At 33.4% G+C, this 21,883-nt stretch overlaps 1 protein-coding gene across 1 annotated transcript; it reads left to right on the top strand.

Annotated features, from left to right (window-relative positions):
• Positions 1 to 3,903: 3,903 nt before the first annotated feature.
• LOC126771348 (androgen-dependent TFPI-regulating protein-like) lies at positions 3,904 to 13,515 on the top strand. The gene is made up of 4 exons (XM_050491203.1): positions 3,904 to 4,136; positions 10,546 to 10,686; positions 11,853 to 12,073; positions 13,284 to 13,515. The coding sequence occupies exons 1-4, from the start codon at positions 3,945 to 3,947 to the stop codon at positions 13,501 to 13,503; spliced, it is 774 nt and encodes a 257-aa protein (XP_050347160.1). The 5' UTR covers positions 3,904 to 3,944; the 3' UTR covers positions 13,504 to 13,515.
• The last annotated feature ends 8,368 nt before the right edge of the window (positions 13,516 to 21,883 follow it).

Raw genomic sequence — 21,883 nt, 5'->3', positions numbered from 1 at the left:
TTGTTTTAGACCTAGTTATTATATTATTCCCACGGGTAGCTAGGGACATAAAAGTCAATCACAGTAGAGCCCTGCATTCACTGTGATAAGGGTAAATTAAATTAGAGGTCCCCTTGTCTCTAAAGTTCGCATACTAACGACTAAGCACCCCCTTAGTCATGGAGCCCTCGGCGTACGCTGTTCCACCTTGGCTTGGGTTGTATCTCTCTTGGTCTGTCTTCTCATCTTAGGTCAATCCAGCATGAGTAGCTCTATTGGCATAGCCCTAAGAATCATTGAAGCGCACAAGCCCCACCACGTCGGCAACATAAAGATACGTCGGTGGGGTTATTATTATTATTATTATTCAAATACTTGAAATTTTACCGTCACTCAACATCGACATTAAAAATTATGCTCATCTCTGTAGCAGTGAATTTAACGTTCAACGAAGATTTTTAATGTATATTCTCATTTTATTCAGCATGATAAGTTCTACAACATGTCGGGAAAATATTTTCGATATCGTTGAATAATTAATTAATTTTGTGTAATATTTACGTTCAGTAATTAATTGTTTTTGTATTATAAAGCTGTACGCATTAGCTAAGGATTATCTAGGGAATGAAAAATTTAGTATGTTAATACTTTCCAATTTCCCCGAATCGATTTTGAATCGGGCTAGGTGATACATCTCTCTTATCACCGTTTTAAAAAAATGGTTGAATTAACTGTTAAAATTCAAAAAGAATTGAATCTTTTTTTAAATATTATTAAAGCTAGATTTAATTTTAGAATATTTACATACAAAAACAAATTTGATTCAATCTAAATACAATTTAACCTAAGCCTTGGTGCGCTATGTCTATTTACAGAAATAGAGAGTAGACTAAGCTCAACGTTATAGATTGCGGTGGTTTGATCATTAAGATGGATTTAAATTACATTATGTTGGTGTACATTTATAGGTACTCTATCTTTTTTTTACTAATGTATGTAATATATTGATAGTGGATATATTATTTTTCATTTTAAATTTTATAGAAATTGCATTTCTATTGTAGATGTGACTTTTTTATGTGAATAAAGAAATAACGCTTTGCATCTTTATTCCCTTAATTTCGTATTTCCATGAAATGGTCTATTGCGATGAAAGAGTTAAAAATCTAACCCGATCCTCCGAATCTGAAAGACTGGAACACATTACCTCGTGATCTTCACAAGAAACCACTAAACCAATGATTTATATTAATAACACATTTACAATACACAATATTCATTACATATCTATAACTAGATCTATAACTATTATTCAATTACATACTTAATGATTCAAAAACTTAAAAAAGCAGAATTTGATTACACTTTATTTGAGGCACACTCCTGCAATCGATAAATATTAAATGATACATATAAAAAATGACAATACATTATAATAGTATAATTGGCGGTTATTTATATAAAATGATTGTCAGTTTATTGTTAATACTTTAACACTAAGATGCTAGAAAGAATAATTACATAACAATGTGTAAATAAAAAAATATATATCGGCCCTATATAGAAACATTATTCAAAAATTCATTGTAACGATGAATCAATAATGAACAGGCAATTGTTCAAAAGCTTATTACGAAAACCAATCTAACATTATTTTACATAAATTTTACATTTTCGCTGCATTTTAAATCACCTAGTCAGTGGTAGGGCTTAGCGCAAGCCCATCTTTGTAGGGACCATAGTATTTTTGTATTCGATCTGAGGGACGAGTGAGCCAGTGTAATCACAGGGTCATGATATCTTACTTCCCAATGGTTAGTATTTAAACACAGCACCAATATCTACAGGCAGTGATGACAACTAACCATCAGATGGCCCATTTGTTCGTCTGCCAGCAGATTTTATTTAAAAAAAAAAACATAAATTAATTATCAAATATATACTTTTGCCTTTATTTATTTGCTTGACGTATTACGCCTAAGGCCTATCCGTCATGTTCGATTTAATATGATAACATTAAATCCAACATAACATTGCCTTTTAAGGCGATAACTCTTACACGAAGTCAGATTGGTCTAAATATAAAAAGAAAGCTTAGGTACACGAGAACTGTACTGTACACTGTTGAACATTGTAAAATATACCACAGACTCCTAAATTCATAAAACCAAATCGCTTTGCGGAGGTAAATAATTTATTAATAAACTTTATTTAAAGCTAAAGTAATCAAACTTTTTAACAATAAGTATATAGAAGAAAATATATTGAAAGACTTAGGAACTTAAGAAAGCAGTTCTGAGGTAAGTACCATATATATGAAGCAAAGCTGAATAATGAGATACGTCTTTGAACTAAGCAATGGTACATATATACAAATCGTCTTACATTTGTTTCTGTTCTAGCTTCCGCCGCGTGTGCGGGGAGAGGTGATCCTGTGGTATTTTCTCTACGCCTGACAACGTTAATGCAAGATTTCATGACGATCGGTTGAGTACTTAACACGCCAATACGTAACAAACTATTTTTTTCGTAAAAAAACACATTTTCGTAATATTAGTTATGATAGTTTTCATACATACATGCATCACGTCCTACATCTCACTAAGTGTACAAATCGCCATATTAATTCTATATCTAAGTTATACATACATGCATCACGTCCTACATCTCACTAAGTGTACAAATCGCCATATTAATTCTATATCTAATTTGTTATAACAAAAATTAAGTACATAGAATTAATGAAGCGAAATACTTAAGTTTTTCTATAAATTTGTAGTGCGTATTTTCTTTTTTATTTTTATTTTATATATTATAAAAATGACTGTATATAGCTTAAAATTAATAGATTAAAATAAAATTATGACTTAAGTACTACATATATGCAAAGATGAATGACAATTGAATTTATAAACTTAACAATTTTTATTCCGTTTTAAAAAAAAAATGTCTTGTTGTCCCCGCAGACATGTTGTATATTCCAATTCTATATTTGGTTTATAGGTTGGTATTTTATGTGCCTGCGTGCTTTCATTTCCAGACAGCATCACAAACAAAATCTTTGGATTGCAAATTTTTTAAAGTGAGATTCTAGATTCCTTTGTTGGCCTGGATGGTGTTCGGCAATCCCGTTCATGATGGGATCTTAACAATGGGACATACAAATGATCTTACATTTGTTTTTGTATGTACTTACATACACCTTATATACTTTAAAAATCGGTATAATAATTATATTCTTATATACACTGATGTCATATTATGATGCACTTTCTTAAACTTACTTATTGCAATAATAAATATAAGAAACATATTTATTTGTTTTATTTTCAATTTACAATTACGGTTTTATTCATAATAAGAAAGGTATGTAGGTATTCTTCTCACTCTTAACTCCAAGCTTGTTATCATAAAATCACATTTATTCATGTAATTTTAATATGAGCTTCAAATTTATATCTTTATATATATTATTCTGTACAAGATTATATATATGAAAGAGTTAGAGCATATAATTGTTACATGGATCGATTGACATTTTTATGTAAAATTTGCATTTGAAATTATGGTAGCTGACGGTATATTAAATTTATTTTTATTTAAATAATGATTCAAGAATATTCTTGAATAAAGTTTTTTTTTTTATTACGAAACATCTAGAAATGACAAACATCTATAAATTAACCAATTTAACCTTAGACTTAAAAATCGTAATCAGCTATCACATTAAATTCCTTAAAAAATAAAACAAAACTTTTTTTTTAACAGCGATATGTGACAACACACACTTGATACGTCCGAAAGAACTCGCCTTGTAAACATGCTTTTCGCAACTTTTTTACATATTTTTAATAACTATCGTAAACTTCATCATCAAAGTATTTGTTCATGACGTTTTGTTGTAACGTCAGTTCTCACTTAAGTCTAACGGCAATTAGACGTTAAACGTTAGAACTGAATATAAAATGATTCGATTAAGCGCGATGCAAAGTACTGACAATGTATTGAAAATTCGATTAGCCGTTCATATATTAATACTTATTCACTCTGTAATCATGACGTCGAAGTTATTGAATATTGATTTTGATACATCAGATGACCCCGTAATTCGTCAATATTCGAAATTAAAATGGAAACTAATAACAGCTTGGTTTAATGTAAGTAATAATTTTTAAATTATATTTTACATATCAATATAGTTTTATATAATATAAATCAAATTTTCGAAAGTGAAATATTTTCAAAAACTAAAATTAAAAAGTTAGAAGTGTTATGCAATCTGATAAGAAACAATGTGGAGGCACCTTTTTCCATCTGCCACATTATTTAATTTTACGCCGTTTTATCAAGTATAATTTTATAAGTATATCTTTAAATTTCGTATTGATTTTGAAGCAATGGTATTAACTATATGCAGGTAATTGACACCTTAATTTTAAAAATGATGCAGGTAGGACAGATGTGGGACAAGCATTTAAGTGCTTGATACTCCTGGAAATTCTTCAAATTTTTGTGTAAAGATTCTGTCAATCCAATACGCAATATTCTTTTTCCGTAAAGAGTTTTTTTCTAAATCCTGTTTTTAATTATTTCATTAACGGGAATATCTAGAATATCTACGTATTATATTTTGGTCTCGTTCTATGTGTATTCTATAAAGTACGTTATGATTTTACGTTGTAATGATTTATATAACTGTATTGTTAACTAATGTAATTTCGAATACTTTTTTATATAATGTTATATAGACTAATAAACTTTTACATGTATAAGATTAAATTATTTACATAAAAGGCTCGATTTATTATTATATACAAATCACAATTAATAACAGCTACTGTATAAATCATCACTGCAATTCTGATATCTGAAAACAAATCTCTTGTCATTGAAAGAAAAATCGGATATTTCTTAACATTTTTAAACAGTGTTTTAATTGCAAACGGCACAAATGTATAATTTGGAATCAAAAACAATGTCATCACACAAAATTCTATTTTTCCAACTTTAAAAGGTTGCGTAGGATACACAGTGATGCGTCACGGTAGCATGCGAAAGCGATCCCGTGGCGCTCCTTGTTAAGACGGAAAGGGTACCGCTGGTGTTTTAGTGGGTATTCCGATGTTCGGGGCGCACTCGGCGCCTTGGACACCGGCGAGCCCCACATACCTGTTACACACTGTTTCTGTTCATTTTCCCCAGTAATATGAAAATAATGAAGAATGTTTTGAATAAATAATTTAATTTCGAGTAATTCCCTAAGTTACACATCACGATTCAACATCCAAGGCCGCGACACATACCGTTTTGAATTATTGCATTAATTTTTTAAACTGCCGTAATACATACCCGATGTTGAAACACCCGTTAAAACGTAGACCTCTTATTTATAAAATTACTTTTACTATTAGACAGATGTTTCAAGTTATTATTATAGACATAATTGTCATTTTATAGAGGCACTACGTAAATAGCTGAATCCTTTTTTATAATTGCACATAGCATTTCTAAATTTTACAATTTTATTAAATATTATAATATTAATACATGCAGTATTGAATCTTAAATTATATTGAGATGTAACTTAAGGACAATGGACATCCGTTCATACATTTGTCAACAAATTCATGGTCACACTAAAGTATGAATAACTTAACTATGTTTCTCTATATATTTACTAAGTCAATATTTATATGGAATGGGAATGTTTTATGCGCTGGTTCTGGCCCTGTGCTCAGCCTGGGTAATTACAGTTTTTTTTACAACGTAATTATTGTCATAAATTTTACTTACGCTTAGTGGCTAGCTTGTTTGGCAGCAGATTATAAGGGCAAGTGTTCGAGTTCAGTGTTGGGCTAACTAAAGAAGACTTTTGATTTCAAGAAATTTTCAAATTCGATATAATTAAAATAATTAATAAAATAAATATTTGTTTCTGAATATGCTTAACGTGTGCAATAAAAACACAACTTCTTAGTAATAAAATAAAATATTTATATCATCAGTAATATATAAAAACTTAAAAATATAAAACGCTCTGATGTATTCAATCTCCATATTATAAGAAATTAACTAAATAATTATATTGGTTAGATTGTTTTTGTGCAAACAAACTGTCGTATAACACAAAAAAACCCAAGGATTTGAAAAGCTAATTTCGTTTGCACTGATGTATTTGTATTTTTTAGATATCAAAGTGACAACTTTTTTATTTATTTGCAATTAGTTCAATATAAAAAAGTTATATTAGTTTTTGCCGTGGAGTACCGGCTTAGAATAGTACTCCCCCAATCTCATCCCGTGGGTGTCGTAAGAGGCGACTGAGGGACGGGGAAAAGGGGGGATGGGCAGCAGCGTCCCCCCTCCCATAAACATCTTACCCCCTACTGCGCTCGCCAACACGCCTGCCCAGCGCGGCGAGTATGGGCAAACCCCTGCCTTAATGGCAGATGCGCCCAAAAAAAGGCCCCCAGTTACCGGCAAGCCCGCTAGGCCCGACCAAGGTAGCGGTCGCGGTATCGGCAGGGCAGGGGGTGCTAAGAATCACCGGTTCACGGCAGGCTACCGTATAAAACGACTGAAAATGGCAACGTATAATGGACGCTCGATGAGGCTGGACCATCACCTCGCCGAATTAGAAGTAGAGTTAAGTCATATAAACTGGCATATACTGGGGTTATCTGAAGTCCGAAGACAGGGGGAGGACACGATAACTCTAGAGTCCGGTAACTTACTCTACTTCCGCGAAGGTGATAACCTCTCCCAGGGTGGTGTCGGTTTTCTTGTCAAAAAGGATCTCATTAGCAGCATTGTGGAAATCAGTAGTGTGTCGAATCGGGTAGCGTACCTTGTCCTAAAACTTTCCGACAGGTACTCCCTGAAGGTTGTACAGGTATATGCGCCAACTTCGACATACTCTGATGATGTGGTCGAAGCGATGTACGAGGACATCGCAAAGGCCCTCAACGACACCTCGAGGGCCAACTACAATGTTGTTATGGGAGACTTTAATGCTAAAGTGGGAGTACAAGATAGCGGTGAATCGAAAGTCGGACCTTACGGCTTGGGCTGCAGAAATCACAGGGGGCAAATGCTGGTAAACTTTCTCGAAGCGCAGGGGCTTTTTTTGATGAATTCCTTCTTTCAAAAGAAGCCTCAGAGGAGGTGGACCTGGCGAAGCCCCGATAACGTGACAAGGAACGAGATAGACTTTATCATTTCGAATAAAAGGCACATATTTAGAGATGTTTCAGTGATCAACAGGTTTAATACCGGAAGTGATCACCGCTTGGTTCGAGGCACTCTAAATATCAACTTAAAAGCCGAAAGATCGAGAATGATGAGGTCTACTCTCCGACCTACCATGCTCCAAGCTGCTCAAGGCTCCGAAAAGTTCCAAATGGAACTTCAAAATCAATTCACCGCGTTGGAAACCATAAGCAGCATTGATGAGAGAACCGACACGCTGGTCAAAATACTGCAAAACACATCCCGCAAGTGTTTTCCGCCACAGAGAAGAGACAACGCACCAAAACTCTCTGCTGAGACACTCGAGCTCATGAGAAAACGACGAGAACTACCATCGTTTTTGTCAGATAAGGCCTTAAACCGAACAATAAAAACGCTGACGCGACGCGATCTCCGACGCTCCAATACCCGTGCCATCAAGGCTGCGATTGAGCAAAATCGGGGATCGAAAATGTTCGCTCGCAAGTTTGGGAGGCCGCGTCTGACAAAACTTAAAACTGAAAATGGTGGGGTCGTTACCTCTAGGCCTGAGATTATCGGAGAAGTAGAGAGGTTTTATGGGCAGTTGTTCTCTTCAAGATCGGATAAACCCGTGGGAATCAGTATTGATGACCAGCGCGCCCCTCTTATGCGCCATTACTCCGAGGAGCTCCCGGTCGTTGACCAAGGAGAGATTAGGCCGGCTCTAGAACAGCTTAAAAACAACAAAGCTCCGGGAGATGACGGAATCACAACAGAGTTGCTTAAGGCAGGCGGGACTCCGGTCCTGAAAGAGCTAGCAAGCCTCTTTAATTCCGTCATCCAACATGGCAAGACCCCGGAAACGTGGAGCGGGAGTGAGGTGGTACTGTTTTTCAAGAAAGGTGATAAAACCCTCTTGAAAAACTACAGACCAATCTCCCTCCTGAGTCACGTGTATAAGCTGTTCTCAAGAGTCGTCACGAACCGTCTCGCCAGACGACTTGACGAGTTCCAGCCCCCAGAGCAAGCCGGCTTTCGATCAGGCTACAGCACCGTGGACCACATCCATACTGTTCGGCAGATTGTGCAGAAGACCGAAGAGTACAATCAGCCGCTGTGTATGGCATTTGTGGACTACGAGAAAGCCTTCGACTCCATCGAAACCTGGGCAGTGCTCGACTCATTGCAGAGATGTCATATCGATTGGAGATATATCGAGGTACTGAGATGTCTGTACAACGCCGCTACAATGACTGTCCACATCCAGGACTGTAAGACGAAGGCGATCCAACTGCGCAGAGGGGTGAGACAGGGGGATGTAATATCCCCGAAACTGTTCACCAACGCGTTGGAAGACGTTTTCAAAACGCTGGATTGGACTAGGTATGGAGTCAATGTAAACGGCGAGTACATCTCACACCTTCGATTTGCCGACGATATCGTCATCATAGCAGAGTCGCTGGAACAACTCACCGAAATGCTGCGTAGCCTAGGCGAGTCTTCCCGGTGTGTCGGTCTCGGTATGAACTTGGAAAAGACCAAGGTCATGTTCAATAGGCATGTCGTGCCGGGACCGATATACGTCGAGGGGAAACCTCTCGAAGTTGTTAGTGAATATACCTACCTAGGACAGATAATACAAGTCGGTAGGAACAACTTCGAGAAGGAGGCCGATCGAAGAATTCGCTTGGGATGGGCAGCATTTGGCAACCTTCGTCAAGTCCTCAAGTCGTCTATACCGCAATGTTTGAAGACGAAAGTCTTCAACCAATGCGTCTTACCTGCCATGACATACGGTGCCGAAACATGGACACTAACTGCGGGACTAGTCCACAAATTCAAAGTCGCTCAGCGTGCTATGGAGCGAGCTATGCTCGGAGTATCTTTGAAGGATAAGATCAGAAATGAGATTATCCGGAAAAGAACCGGAGTCACCGACATAGCTTGCAAAATTAGCAGGCTGAAGTGGCAGTGGGCTGGTCACGTATGTCGTAGGACCGATGGCCGTTGGAGCAGACGAGTCCTAGAGTGGAGACCGCGAATCGGCAAGCGCAGCGTAGGGCGCCCTCCAGCCAGGTGGACCGACGACCTTAAGAAGGTGGCGGGCACCAACTGGATGCGGAAGGCGGAGGACAGGGAGCTTTGGCGCACCTTGGGAGAGGCCTATGTTCAGCAGTGGACAACGATTGGCTGTTGATTTGATTTGATTTGATATTAGTTTTTGTCATTTAATTTGGTCTCATGCACCAAATCGGTAGATCGGTAGATTATTGGGTAGGTTTTTTATTATCAACACATATTCAAATACGTGTGCGATCTAGAGTTAGATTATTATTGGATGGGTGGTTGGTTAATGTTAGGTGCATAAGTAGGCCAGCGTTTGAATAGATATAAATATAGTCTGTTCCCATAGAAGAATAGAGTAGATATAAATAAACCTTAGATTAACATATTCCGCGCGATTCCCAAATAGCTGTGTTTATATTATGCACTACAAACAGTTGATATATTTAACTTAACTAGTTTTATCAACTTTATTTTGCTGCCAAATTAATACAACCACTTCACCGACATTCAACACCATTTTTTTAGCGAATCCGTAATAAAATATATTGATTATTCAAAATCTCGACCAATGATAGTGCGTCAATACAATGTCAAAGTTTATTTGTCTTGTCTTCTCTTGTGCAATAGAATATAGATTGGTAGACCGGTTGGAAAAGAACTTAAATTTATTAAAACGTTAAATACACAGTTGGTTAGTTGTTGCTGTGATTGAATGAATTGATTTAGCAGGATAGGATATTTAACTATATGCAGTTACAGTTGATAAAGCATATATAGTAAAATTTGTTCAAAAAGTTGCGTTATTTAACAAAGTTGATAAACGATAATTGGAAGTATAATATTATATTATCTTCATTAATATGGTTTTTTTTTCAAATCACAAAAAGAAGGCTCGTTACAAAAGTTATTACGAACATATATTTCATTAAACCGAAAACTGTAGTTTTAAAATAATAAGAAAAATATAAATAACAATGGACAGTCTGTCTGACATTACTGTCAGTAAAGCACCCGCTGATATGAACTTGGGAAAAAATCGCATTATGGGGCTTTAATTAAATATAACAGGAAAACCATCAAGGAAAATCCTAAATCAGAAAATTCCTCCGAGACATCAAAAATGTATGAAACGTACATGCGTATATTGTACGTAACAATTATAATTCTAGTGATGGAAACTGACTATACGACGAAATATAATTCAGTCGTTGTATACGATAAGTAAACTCTATGCGGGCAAAGCCGAGTGTAATAAACTATAAATTATAAATATTTATTTTATTTTTGTAGTTCCTAGGTACTGGATATTTAATCATAAGCATCTACTGCAACTGGGAGGCGTTAAAAGGAAACACCAAATCGAAACATGTAAAAATATTAAACAAAATCAATACATTTTCGTTTACGAGCATTATTTTCCCCACAACAGCCGTAAGTACTAATATAATTTAATTATAAATTATTTAAAATAAATATTTTGTAAAAGTAGAAGTAAAAAAATCACAATCAATTTTTTCTACATAGGATATAAATATACTCGTGATTTCCAACCATTTATTGTTGGCATTATTACTTCTTATTACTATTCCTGTTTTTTTTTTCTTCTTTATCTATATTATCATCGCTTTGTTAGACCGAAGTCGGAGCTAACCAGAAGGGTTTAATTATTTAGTACTATCAGAGATAAACTTAAATAACCACCGAAATTACAAAATACGTCAGCAATTCTGCTACAACTGATTATCAACCTAATTTTTTTCAGCTTAAGTTGCAATTTTTATAATCTGCTCTGGAGATGTGGTATTTTTTTATTTGACAAGAACTATCTCATCAGCAAATTACAGGCACCAAGCTGTCTCTTACTTTATAACTAATTTTAAAACATCCATTATCGAAAAGACAAGATAAAGACTTAAGTCCAATAGCAACTGACAACCCAATAGATCCAGTGCATACAGCATAACGACTGTACATATCTAATTAGTTATAAACACATCCCTGGTGCACCATCCTCTTTTTTCATTTTTTTTTGGGTCCACCAAACAGTATCATCTGTCTTTTTAAGGAAACACCATATGTAGGCTTCTGTGTACATGTACATTTTTAACAGCATCGGTGATTTGCAAAAATGGCATCCGGCGTCCCTTGGAGAGACATAAATCCAAATTAGTTATTCGTGATATAACTTTTCTTCTCTCATTTGTCTTTTGATCGCATTTTCACATTCTTAAATTTTATATGTGACATGAGCTTTTTTGCTAGATAAATCGATCGATCAATGCAGTTTTCACAATCACTTTATTAAAGAATATAGCTATATAAATTCGTATTCTTGTAACAGCTTCAACATTTCTACGGGTATTTCTTCTGGTTCGGATAACCCACGTTTTCCCGTTTATCGTTCTATATATAAATTCAAAACTTGCATTTATTTTCATTAACTGTTTTCAGTCGTACCAACATTTTCTTCTTTATTACCCTTCAAAATATTTTTTTCCAAATTTCACATATTACATATTTTTTTATTAATTATACTTTTTACATACATATATATAAATAACACATTTAAAAGTATTATTATAATTTGTATGTTTCAGTTTGGAGACATACTATTCTGGCGGATCTGGAATCATAATCGTGAACTAATGATGCCTCTGTCAGTAGATAAGTACATAACAGTATGGGACCAACACAGTATGCACACGGTTTCTCTAATTTTCGTCTTATATGAGCTAATTTTCGTTCCTAGAGAGAGACCTAAAAGTTATAATTTCGAAATCCTCGCAATGTTTTCTTTCCTCAACATATATTGTGCATTGTAAGTAACTTTTCATATACGTTTACATTACTAACTAAATAATAATAATAATATATTTTGGAAACAATATGTAAATTTCAATAAAACAATTAACCCGTGTTCAAATAACTTAATTTATATTATAATAGAGATGAAGAAGTTTAGGAAATTGTAAATATCTATTTCGTAATGCTTATTATTTTAAAAATATTTTTTAAATCAACCAACCAAACCAACTATCTCATACTTAGAATAAGTATAACTATTAAAAATAAAGTTGGCACTACTATAGACGATTAAAATATATGAATAAAAGCACCAAATTTAACTTATTATAGTTAATATTTTGTCATTTTTTTCAAAGTCAAAAGTCAAAGTCAAAAGCATTTATTGCTTAGCGTATTAATCTAAAATAGTGTTTATTATAAAGACATATCAACTAGGTATACTTGATTCTCACAAAACAACAATATTTTAGCCTTAATCAATTCTCAGTAGTAGCGTTGTAAAAAATATTAACCATTTCTTACATCGCCATCGCGCCACCAACCTCGGGATTTAAATGTTATGTCCCTGTGTGTAGTTGAACTAAAGATAGTTCAACTACATACATACATACATACTACATACGATTTGAATGGTGTTATTTTTTTTTTTTTTATAGAATAGGAAGGCGGACGAGCATATGGGCCACCTGATGGTAAGTGGTCACCAACGCTCTTAGACATTAGCATTGTAAGAAATGTCAACCATCGCTTACATATCCAATGCGCCACCAACCTTGGGAACTAAGATTTTATGTCCCTTGTGCCTGTAATTACACTGGCTCACTCACCCTTCAAACCGGAACACAACAATATCAAGTATTGCTGTTTTGCGGTAGAATATCTGATGAGTGGGTGGTACCTACCCAGACGAGCTTGCACAAAGCCCTACCACCAGTAATATACCAGTAAGAATATACCATTCAAATCGGAACATAATAATCCTAAGTATTAGTGTTTGTCGGTAGAATATCTAAGGAGAGGTTGTTACACAGACGGGCTTGCACAGAGTCCTATCACCAAGACGATTTAGTGGTGTACTAATAAAGTATAATAATTAGAAAGTATTTTTTATATATTAATTATGAAGTATTTTTTTAAATAGCATTTTACAAGTACTTTTGGATCGTCAAACGCTACCGCTATTCTAATAAATAATTATAGTAAATCATTGTTTTTGTTCACAGGTGCTTTATAAGTTTGGTAAACGGAGAATATGTTTATCCTTGCCTTAAGTTTTTTTCAAATGGCAAACTACTCATGTTGTTGATTTACGTATATATATCGCATTTATTTTATTACAGCGGTCAGTGGCTTATTATCGATTTTATCAATGGTAACAAAAATGTTAAAAATGAAAAAAAATGTGATAATGTATTCATGAGAATGATAAAGTTGAAATCTTAGAATAGTACATAATAATATTATGGTAATAAAATAATGTATTATTTAAAATTATTATTTCATTTTACCATAAAACAAAACAGGTCATAAGATCATCGTTCAAGTATAAATGCAATATTATGCCATTTTTTTGTGATAAACATATTGGCATAACAAAAATTGCAGAACATTCTTCCCGTCTGTACTAGCCGTCGTCGCGTTTGGACTCTACTACCACTTACCATCAGGTGGAGTAGAGTCATTTGCCCTCTCGGCGATTATAAAAAATATATATTATATTGTGTATGGAAATTGTTTTACTATCATTATTTCAAGCATAATTTCAATGTAAAGCAAATTTTAGTTGCTATACTATACTTGTACTGAAAAGTGTTATATATGTATAATATTCAGTATATAAAAACATTAACGGCAAAGACCTCATTTTCAATTAAAGATATCCCTTTTGCAACTTTTTCACTACGCTGCTCTAGTGTGGGATGGTGGGTATACACATGTTTTTTTTGTTTTCTTTTTTTAATATAGGCAGGCGGACGATCAAATGGGAAACCTAATATATAAGTGGTCACCACCGCAGATAGACATTGACGATGTAATAAATAATAACCATTCCTTACATTGTCAATGCGCCACCAACCTTGGGAATTGAGATGCTATGTCCCTTGTGCCTGTAATTCCATTGGTTCACTCACCCTTCAAACCGGAACGCAACATTACTAAGTATTGCTGCTTATCGGCAGAATATCTAATGAATGGGTGGGGTCCATTCATTAGAATGTGGCAGAATTTTATCAAACAGATGCAGGTTTCCTCACAATGTTTTCCTTTACAATAGAACATGAGATTGATGTGATGTCCTTCTTGACGTGTCCATAAAACCCAAATTTGATTTTAAGCATCAAGATACAGGGATGACAGTGTAACTGACCTGACAATAAGTGGGTTGTATTTTTAATAAGGCGTTTGGTATCAAGGTCATCCAAATTTGATTGATTTTGATATTTGATTGATTCGCTTATTAATAGTATTACGTCATACAGTCTCTGTTTGGCGAGCACTTCCTAAGAATTCAAAGGGATATTGTAGGCAGTTAGATATCGCTTTAAATTAATTATCCTTGTATCTAAGTAATTTATATCCAGGTCTACACTTTCTCTCCTTCAGCTGGTAATAAAACAAAGATTTAGGGAGCCTGGAGTCGTCCATTTACACAGCTTAAGTTGACCTCGGATGACCATGTACTCAGTGCCGTCTGATCGCCGAAGTGTTTCGGTGTTTGGGATTTGGTCTTACCATCTTATGCAAAAATTTCTAGACGCTTTATGTCCCTCTTGTTGAGTATATTGGATATAGCACTGGTATATACCTCCACATACTTGGAGATTGGTGTCTCAAATGTTTACTCGGTAAAGCTTAAATACCGTTTTAATCATCACTGCTTCACGAGTTGTCCAATATTAGCTTAATTAAAAGTTTTATTCTGTTTTTCTTATACACAACTATCATTTGCTATATAATTCAGTAATGTATGCTTGATGCAGTTATACATATATGTATGTATATTAAAGTACATCCATACTAAATAAAAAAATATTTAATATATATTTTAAGTTTTAACACTTAAGATGGCTTTTTAAAATGCATTTTACCACCTTGCACGAAGCACCTTGGGACAAGAAAAGGAAATTAAATAGAGCAAATACCGAACAATATATGTTTTTTTAAGCTATGGTTTTATTACTTTACTCCTTTTATTGATGGATTTAGTATAGTGGCGTCAATTGTTAATTGATATTTACAAAAATACATTATTATGAAGTCTGTTAAGAATAAAATATATGTCATTATTTAATCATCACTGACAATGACTGACTGCGTTTATTCTATGAAGGAATTAAATTATGTAATATGTTTGTATGGAAGTACGTCATTCTTGTAGACACAGAAGTACACACGTATATATTCGACCTTTATTGGTATACGCGAAAAGATTATGCTTTTATAGAATATTATGAATTCCTTCTTCATAACATGATACTGTAAGCCATACGAAGCATTTATAACTGGTATATGACGCGCAATTTTCGCAGTGCAGTGAGCGGGCAACGAACACCATGTCATATGCATAGCTAACACTTGACAGTAACACGTGCATCCTCCTGCATCCTGCTAGTTGTCTAATCAGTCCATTCAAACACAGATTGAAAAGCAAGAGCGAGTTCAATCTGCCCTGTCTGACTGCGTATTCTGATTTGTATGTCCGAAAGCTCACTCGCCGATCTTAATTGATTTTCCTCATTTAACCCAATATTTTAAAATATACTGAACTCTAATGGTGTATGTTTTAATTTTTACCACAAAGTATAATATTCCCTCGAAGACCACGTAAAGTCTTAAATATCGTGTCCTGTCATATCGTTAATCAAATCATTACCTAGAATTTTAATTATTTTTCATTTTAAAACTGAATTGACCAAATAATGGGTACAAAAGGCGAAGAAGTAAGGTTAACTATTTATAGCAAAAATACATATATTTTTTTAATGAGAATTTTTTAATTTTTTAAAGATTATATTGTATTAAAAAAAATGGTACTTAATTTTTTTATGCCACGACTGCGGGTGGATGGATCTCTTTTAATCTTTCACGCAAAACAACTGAACTTATTTGAATTAAATTTGGAATAGTCTACCTAACTTTACCAGTTTTTATTGTGATGTCCATTATTATTATATAAAAAATCTAATTCACTGACAATGTTATAAACACATACTAGTTATATTTCATTATACGCCGGTTTTATTTAACTTTTTTTTAGATTAGCTGAATAAATCAATTTACAAAAAACTAGATTGTATAAATGAATTTGTAATTAAACAAGTGTATGCGCTAACACAGTAATACTATATATTTCCTCACAACGAAAATCCGAGGGAACGACCAACCGTTCGACATGTTTTACAGATACGGGTACGACTTCGGTGCCGAATTCGGTGTACGACTCTGTAATTGCGAGATTTTCGACAGAAAAATCCAATATATTTTAATTGACTTAAACCGGACTTTGAACTCAGAACTCGAGGATCTGCAGCCTCGTAAGATAACCACTAGAGCAGCGAGGCATCAGTAAGTAAACGTTAAGCGGAATGTTCAATGTTCAGTCAATGTCAACATGTCATCACCTTTGGTTAGGTGTGTAGTGACTTTTATTTTTGAATATTTTCGGTCAATACTATATACAACGCAACAGAAATATGTATTGAGTTGTAATGTTTAATACAGAATTACAGATGGGCCCAGATGGTCCAGTGGTTATAACACATCTCACCCGAAGATTGCGGGTTCAATACCAGGCGCTTGCCTGGTAAATACTATAACTGTTAATTTTCATAAGCTTAATTTGTATTTATAATTCATGTCTTCCTTGGCGATGGTGGTAAACATCGTTAGGAAACCTGCATGTTTTAAAAGACAATAACTACCACCACTAACCCGCATTGGAGAGGCGGTCCAACCCGTGTTCCCAAAAGGAGAGGTGGTCTCATCCCAGCAGTTAGCAGATAGATATTCATTATTATTATACAAAACATTGTCTGGATGGTAACTTCCAACTTTAATTCCTTATATTGAAATTCTGCCACAAATGTACCAGACAGTGGATTGTCTTAAATTATTAATAGATTGTTTAGCTTACGTCAGACTACAAAATCGTCTTTACCTGAGTTACAAAATATTTACTGTATCCACAATTGAGTTAAGTTTTTATTTGTTTTGCTGTGTTAGCTTAAATTGAATTTAACAAATATAACATCATTTCGTTGGCTGTACTTGTTTTTTTATTTTATTTATCTACAGCTTCCTAATAAGCTGTCCTTATTTTCATTTTAGTGTCTCCCGTGTCTAAGAATTGGTTGTAATGTTGATAAACTGTCATTTTCGCTGTAATTAATAAGCAAAAAGACATCTTGTGAGATACCAAAATTAAAAATGTTCTAGAGGCAGTTATAAATATCAGTAAAAAATATTCAAAAATAGAATAAATAAAAAGATTGCATTTTTTTAAGTTCAAACAGTTTATACCTTAAAAATATTCTCACTTATTAAGTAAGCTATACTGTTATCCTGTAATAGTTTTAAACAAAATTAACGATTGAATTGGGAAGTTTTCGATAATAAGTGTAACAATACAGCGAAACATATTTAGGAAATAACCACAAATATAGCGAAATATATTGCATTATTTGAATGATAAAAATCATTTTAATTTATAGCTTAGGTCGGCCAAAGTACAATTAGTAAAATATTCATAATTTATACTGGAATATATTCAAACTTTTATTTTGTAATAATCTATTATGCTTCAGGCGAACTATATGGGGCGAAGCAGAAGCTATTCATCTTTATCTTTGCCGTCGAAGTACAATAGAAACTTACAGTAAGAGTTTCATTTATGTACATGAAGTTAGACACTAGGAAGATGTTTTATTGTGTCTAATAGTATATCAGTCTATATATAAAGTTTAAAACATTAGTACCTGGCCTACAATTTTCAGGGATTTTCACTTCGATATTTTAGGAAAGATATCGTTTTCTTAGAAAAGATACCTATACATATAAAGTTAAAAAAGAAACTAAATTGTTAGAGGCATTTCCAAAATACACAATATATTTACTAAAGAATTAATCGTTTAATTTTATTATTGCTTAAACAGCATTGTATTGGTGTGTTTTGGTTTCAGCGAGCCATTGAAACTTCAGGCCCAGGAACATAAAATCTTAGTTCTGCAGATTTGAGGTACTTTGGTGATGTTGGAGATGGTTAATTAGATGGCCAATTTGCCAGTTCGCGTACCTATTTTAGATTGAAAAAAAAACATATAACACCGCAATTCATCTGATATCCTCAAGACAGAAATTACCCAATCATACCTTGCCCTGTGGAAAAAGTACCAACATTTATGAATTATTTAGTGTAACGCATTAAAAAATCTACATTTTAAGGTATTTTTTTTATTTCGAATAATGTGTATTTAAGCCGTATTTATTAATTACATATAAAATCTTAATATTTTATATTAACTAATTAACTATAAAAATATAAATACAATATATCTATCTGTTGTTGTATATATATAAATTGTATATTCGATGGCATAGTAGCTATATCGGTGCAGCTTCTAACCTCCTTCATTTAATATAGTTTGTCAGTCGAGAAATTCTCAGTCGGAGCCTGGAGTCTTGAAACTGGCAGTGTTTATAAGCCCGTGCCTCGGAAATCAAATAAAGAAATTTTTCATGCGCTTTAACTAATTCCGATCGTGTCGGATTTTTCGTTCTATCAGATTATGAGAATGAGGGATCAGAAAATGCACATGTCAAGCACATGTGTTCGCATTCATTTAAATACGAGAACATTATCTAATGGAAACACATAAGTAAATAAACTGATAATTCTTATGATTATTTTTAAGTTAAAATATAAATAAAATGATAACTCTTTATATTTTATTATTTATAGCAGGAAAAGTCCTGAAATAATTTTTGCGACTAATAAATAAATAAACGAATTCTTGTATTTTGATATTTGGCTTCAATAGTGTTCTATCTATTTGCTTCTATTCAAACAACTATTTTAAATTTATTCGAAAACTATAAATTTGCTTCTTTTTTGCAACAAGTTATTTATTTGACAGCCTTTGATAAACATCACCGAAGCAAATCGAAGTATTGAACAGATATCTGGTACAAATTCAAATAATTACCTCTTATCAATAACAGCCTGTGAATGCCCCACTGCTGGACTAAGGCCTTCTCTCTCTTTTTGAGGAAAAGGTTTGGAGCTCATTCTACCACGCTGCTCTAATGCGGGTTGGTGGAATACACATGTGGCAGAATTTCAGTGAAATTCGACACGTGCAGGTTTCCTCACGATGTTTTTCTTCACCGTCAAGTACGAGATGATATGACGACGAATTATAATAACAAATTAAGCACATTAAAATTCAGTGGTACTTGCCCGGGTTTGAATCCACGATCATCGGTTATGATTAACGCGTTCTTACCACTGGGCCATCTCAGCGTTTTAAATTCTTATCCTATCGTCATAAATCTTACGACATTAAAACTCACAACTTAAGCTGAAAATAAAACAAAAATAATAATGTTTATTTAGGCGTTCTATTTTTAAATACAAAATAATAAAATACCGATAAATACCCAAAATAGCAAACAATAACAAAAACTTAATACAATTAAGGTTTCCTTGAACACCAAATAACGTAATTGTTATTGTAAGTAATTCTAACGCAGAAAATCATGTGCTTGGTCCAATTCACATTTGTGTCATAAGTAACACCTGTAAATATATATATATAGCGAGACATTAAAAAATTTATTTGAACATACAATGAATTAATGGATTTGATTTAGTAATTTCGTTTCTATATATATTTTTTTAATAATCAGTTAAAAAATATTATTTTAAAATGAGTATCGTGCTTCTTGATCTTTCATGTACACTAATAACATAACACATGCTACGTACTCCCCTGTCAAATGTACATCCGTGGTGGTAGTTAAAAATTCCCACCTTCGTCTGCTTAAAAAAAATATTCAGGATCAACGATCAAAAGAACCGATTGTTTGCATTTTTCTCGTAAAATACCACAACCGCAAGCGTTACTAGTCACCATTCATTCGTCATTTATGCAACCACTGAACATCAAGTATTCGTTTGTTCCAATTTTAAGGGTGAGTTAGCCAATATAAGTATACGTGGGGCACATTGACGTTATATTGAAAGGCTTATACTTTTTTTCAAACAGGTGACCCAATTATTCGGAAGTACGTAAACATTGTGAAGAGAGAAAACTTGTTCTTCTAAAAATTTAACAGCTTAATTCTTAAAAGCATATGGATGCATAATTTATATCTAATACACAGTTATCCTTAATATTTGAAAAGTAGGTAAAATATAAGTAACTTTAGTACATAATTAACCCATGCCAAATTATTTTAGCAGCTGAAATAAATGCTTAGTTACCATTTTGAAAGGAAAAATATTATTAATAAAAAAATGTTTTGATGATATAAAAGTTTGGAATAAGAAAGATTTTATACGTTTTTGACCAGTAGGTAGATTAAAATTCTTATTTGGTAGGTACCAGTTAGGTTTTACCTTTTTTTTTTTAATTCTGCCCTAATTATTATTTTTTCTTCGGACGCTCATATTGGCTATTTTACTCACACACTCACACAACCATAAAGTAACTAAAATAAATCTGCGAGTTTTACCTGCACACGTGAGATAGTTCTGTGATCCGATGATTTAGTGACAAAATGTTGGTGGAGAGCGGAAATTATGCATTGTATAAATGTTTTCTCAGTCATTTTTATTCATATTTCTAATATTTTTTCTTATGCCATAGACTTTATAATATCGACTATTATAGTATTTTATTCCAAAAATAAACGTTACCGCTATAGATTATTGCTTGAAAATTCGTTTTATGAATAGTTATATAATTTACTTTATTTCAATACATAATCAGTCCAAATCGCAGATTTCCTTTTTTAGTTTTTGATGCAAAACATCTATTGGCGCGTTTTGGGGGTATGACCGACTCGTATGCCGTGACGACATGAGGCTCTCTCATGGCGTCGTGTCCCGTCTTCACTGCCGCTCTCTGCGCCCTTGTATGTACTTATATGTAATTATGTATTATTTCGTTGCTTTATAACAATAAGGAAAATTTATTTAATTTAATTGTTATACTTTAATAAGATTTTTTACAGTAACCATCAATTTCAGTATTTCACATCTGCCGTCAATCATTTCTTTAAGCTAAATCTTCTATATTAATAATAAATAAATAATGAGAAAAACATCTCAACATCACAAATATGAAAAATAATGTGCAATTTATTCTTTTAAACAAAACGTTATAATAGGGCCACCTATGAGCGAGCCTGTTAAACAGTATGAAACGACAAAATGACGCTGGCACGAGACATTGCTATATGTCCACTTCAGGCGCTTTTATTGATCGTCCACTAGATGTCCGACACTAAAAACCTCCTCCATGTAAAACTTCATTTCCTACGAATTATAATACAATTAAAAAAAATCGTAGTTAAACTAAAAAATAACATATTATTGAACATCTCATATTTAAGTTATTGGTCTAAGCATAGTTTAACATTCCTAAATCTACCTATATGAAAAGATTTTTTTCATGCAATAATCTTAGCTGAAAAGTCTTTTTTTTTTGCTTTATTAAATGAAAATATTAAATATTTATCAAAAACAAAAAAAAATCGCTGCAGATAAGGATCAATTCCTTATTAATATTAAGTGAAATAACATACAATTAGGTCAAACTAA

Source organism: Nymphalis io, chromosome 10, assembly GCF_905147045.1.
Source record: "Nymphalis io chromosome 10, ilAglIoxx1.1, whole genome shotgun sequence".
Lineage (NCBI taxonomy): Eukaryota > Metazoa > Arthropoda > Insecta > Lepidoptera > Nymphalidae > Nymphalis > Nymphalis io.
The sequence above is the reverse complement of the archived record's forward strand: the minus strand, read 5'-3'. Positions and strand labels throughout refer to the sequence as shown.

Excerpts from the sequence above, each read along its gene's own strand:
- LOC126771348 (XM_050491203.1), top strand. The coding sequence starts at position 3,945 with ATGATTCGATTAAGCGCGATGCAAAGTACTGACAATGTATTGAAAATT. Across the intron at positions 4,137-10,545 it reads TAATAACAGCTTGGTTTAAT|TTCCTAGGTACTGGATATTT; the intron begins GTAAGTAATAAT and ends TTATTTTTGTAG. Across the intron at positions 10,687-11,852 it reads TTATTTTCCCCACAACAGCC|TTTGGAGACATACTATTCTG; the intron begins GTAAGTACTAAT and ends TGTATGTTTCAG.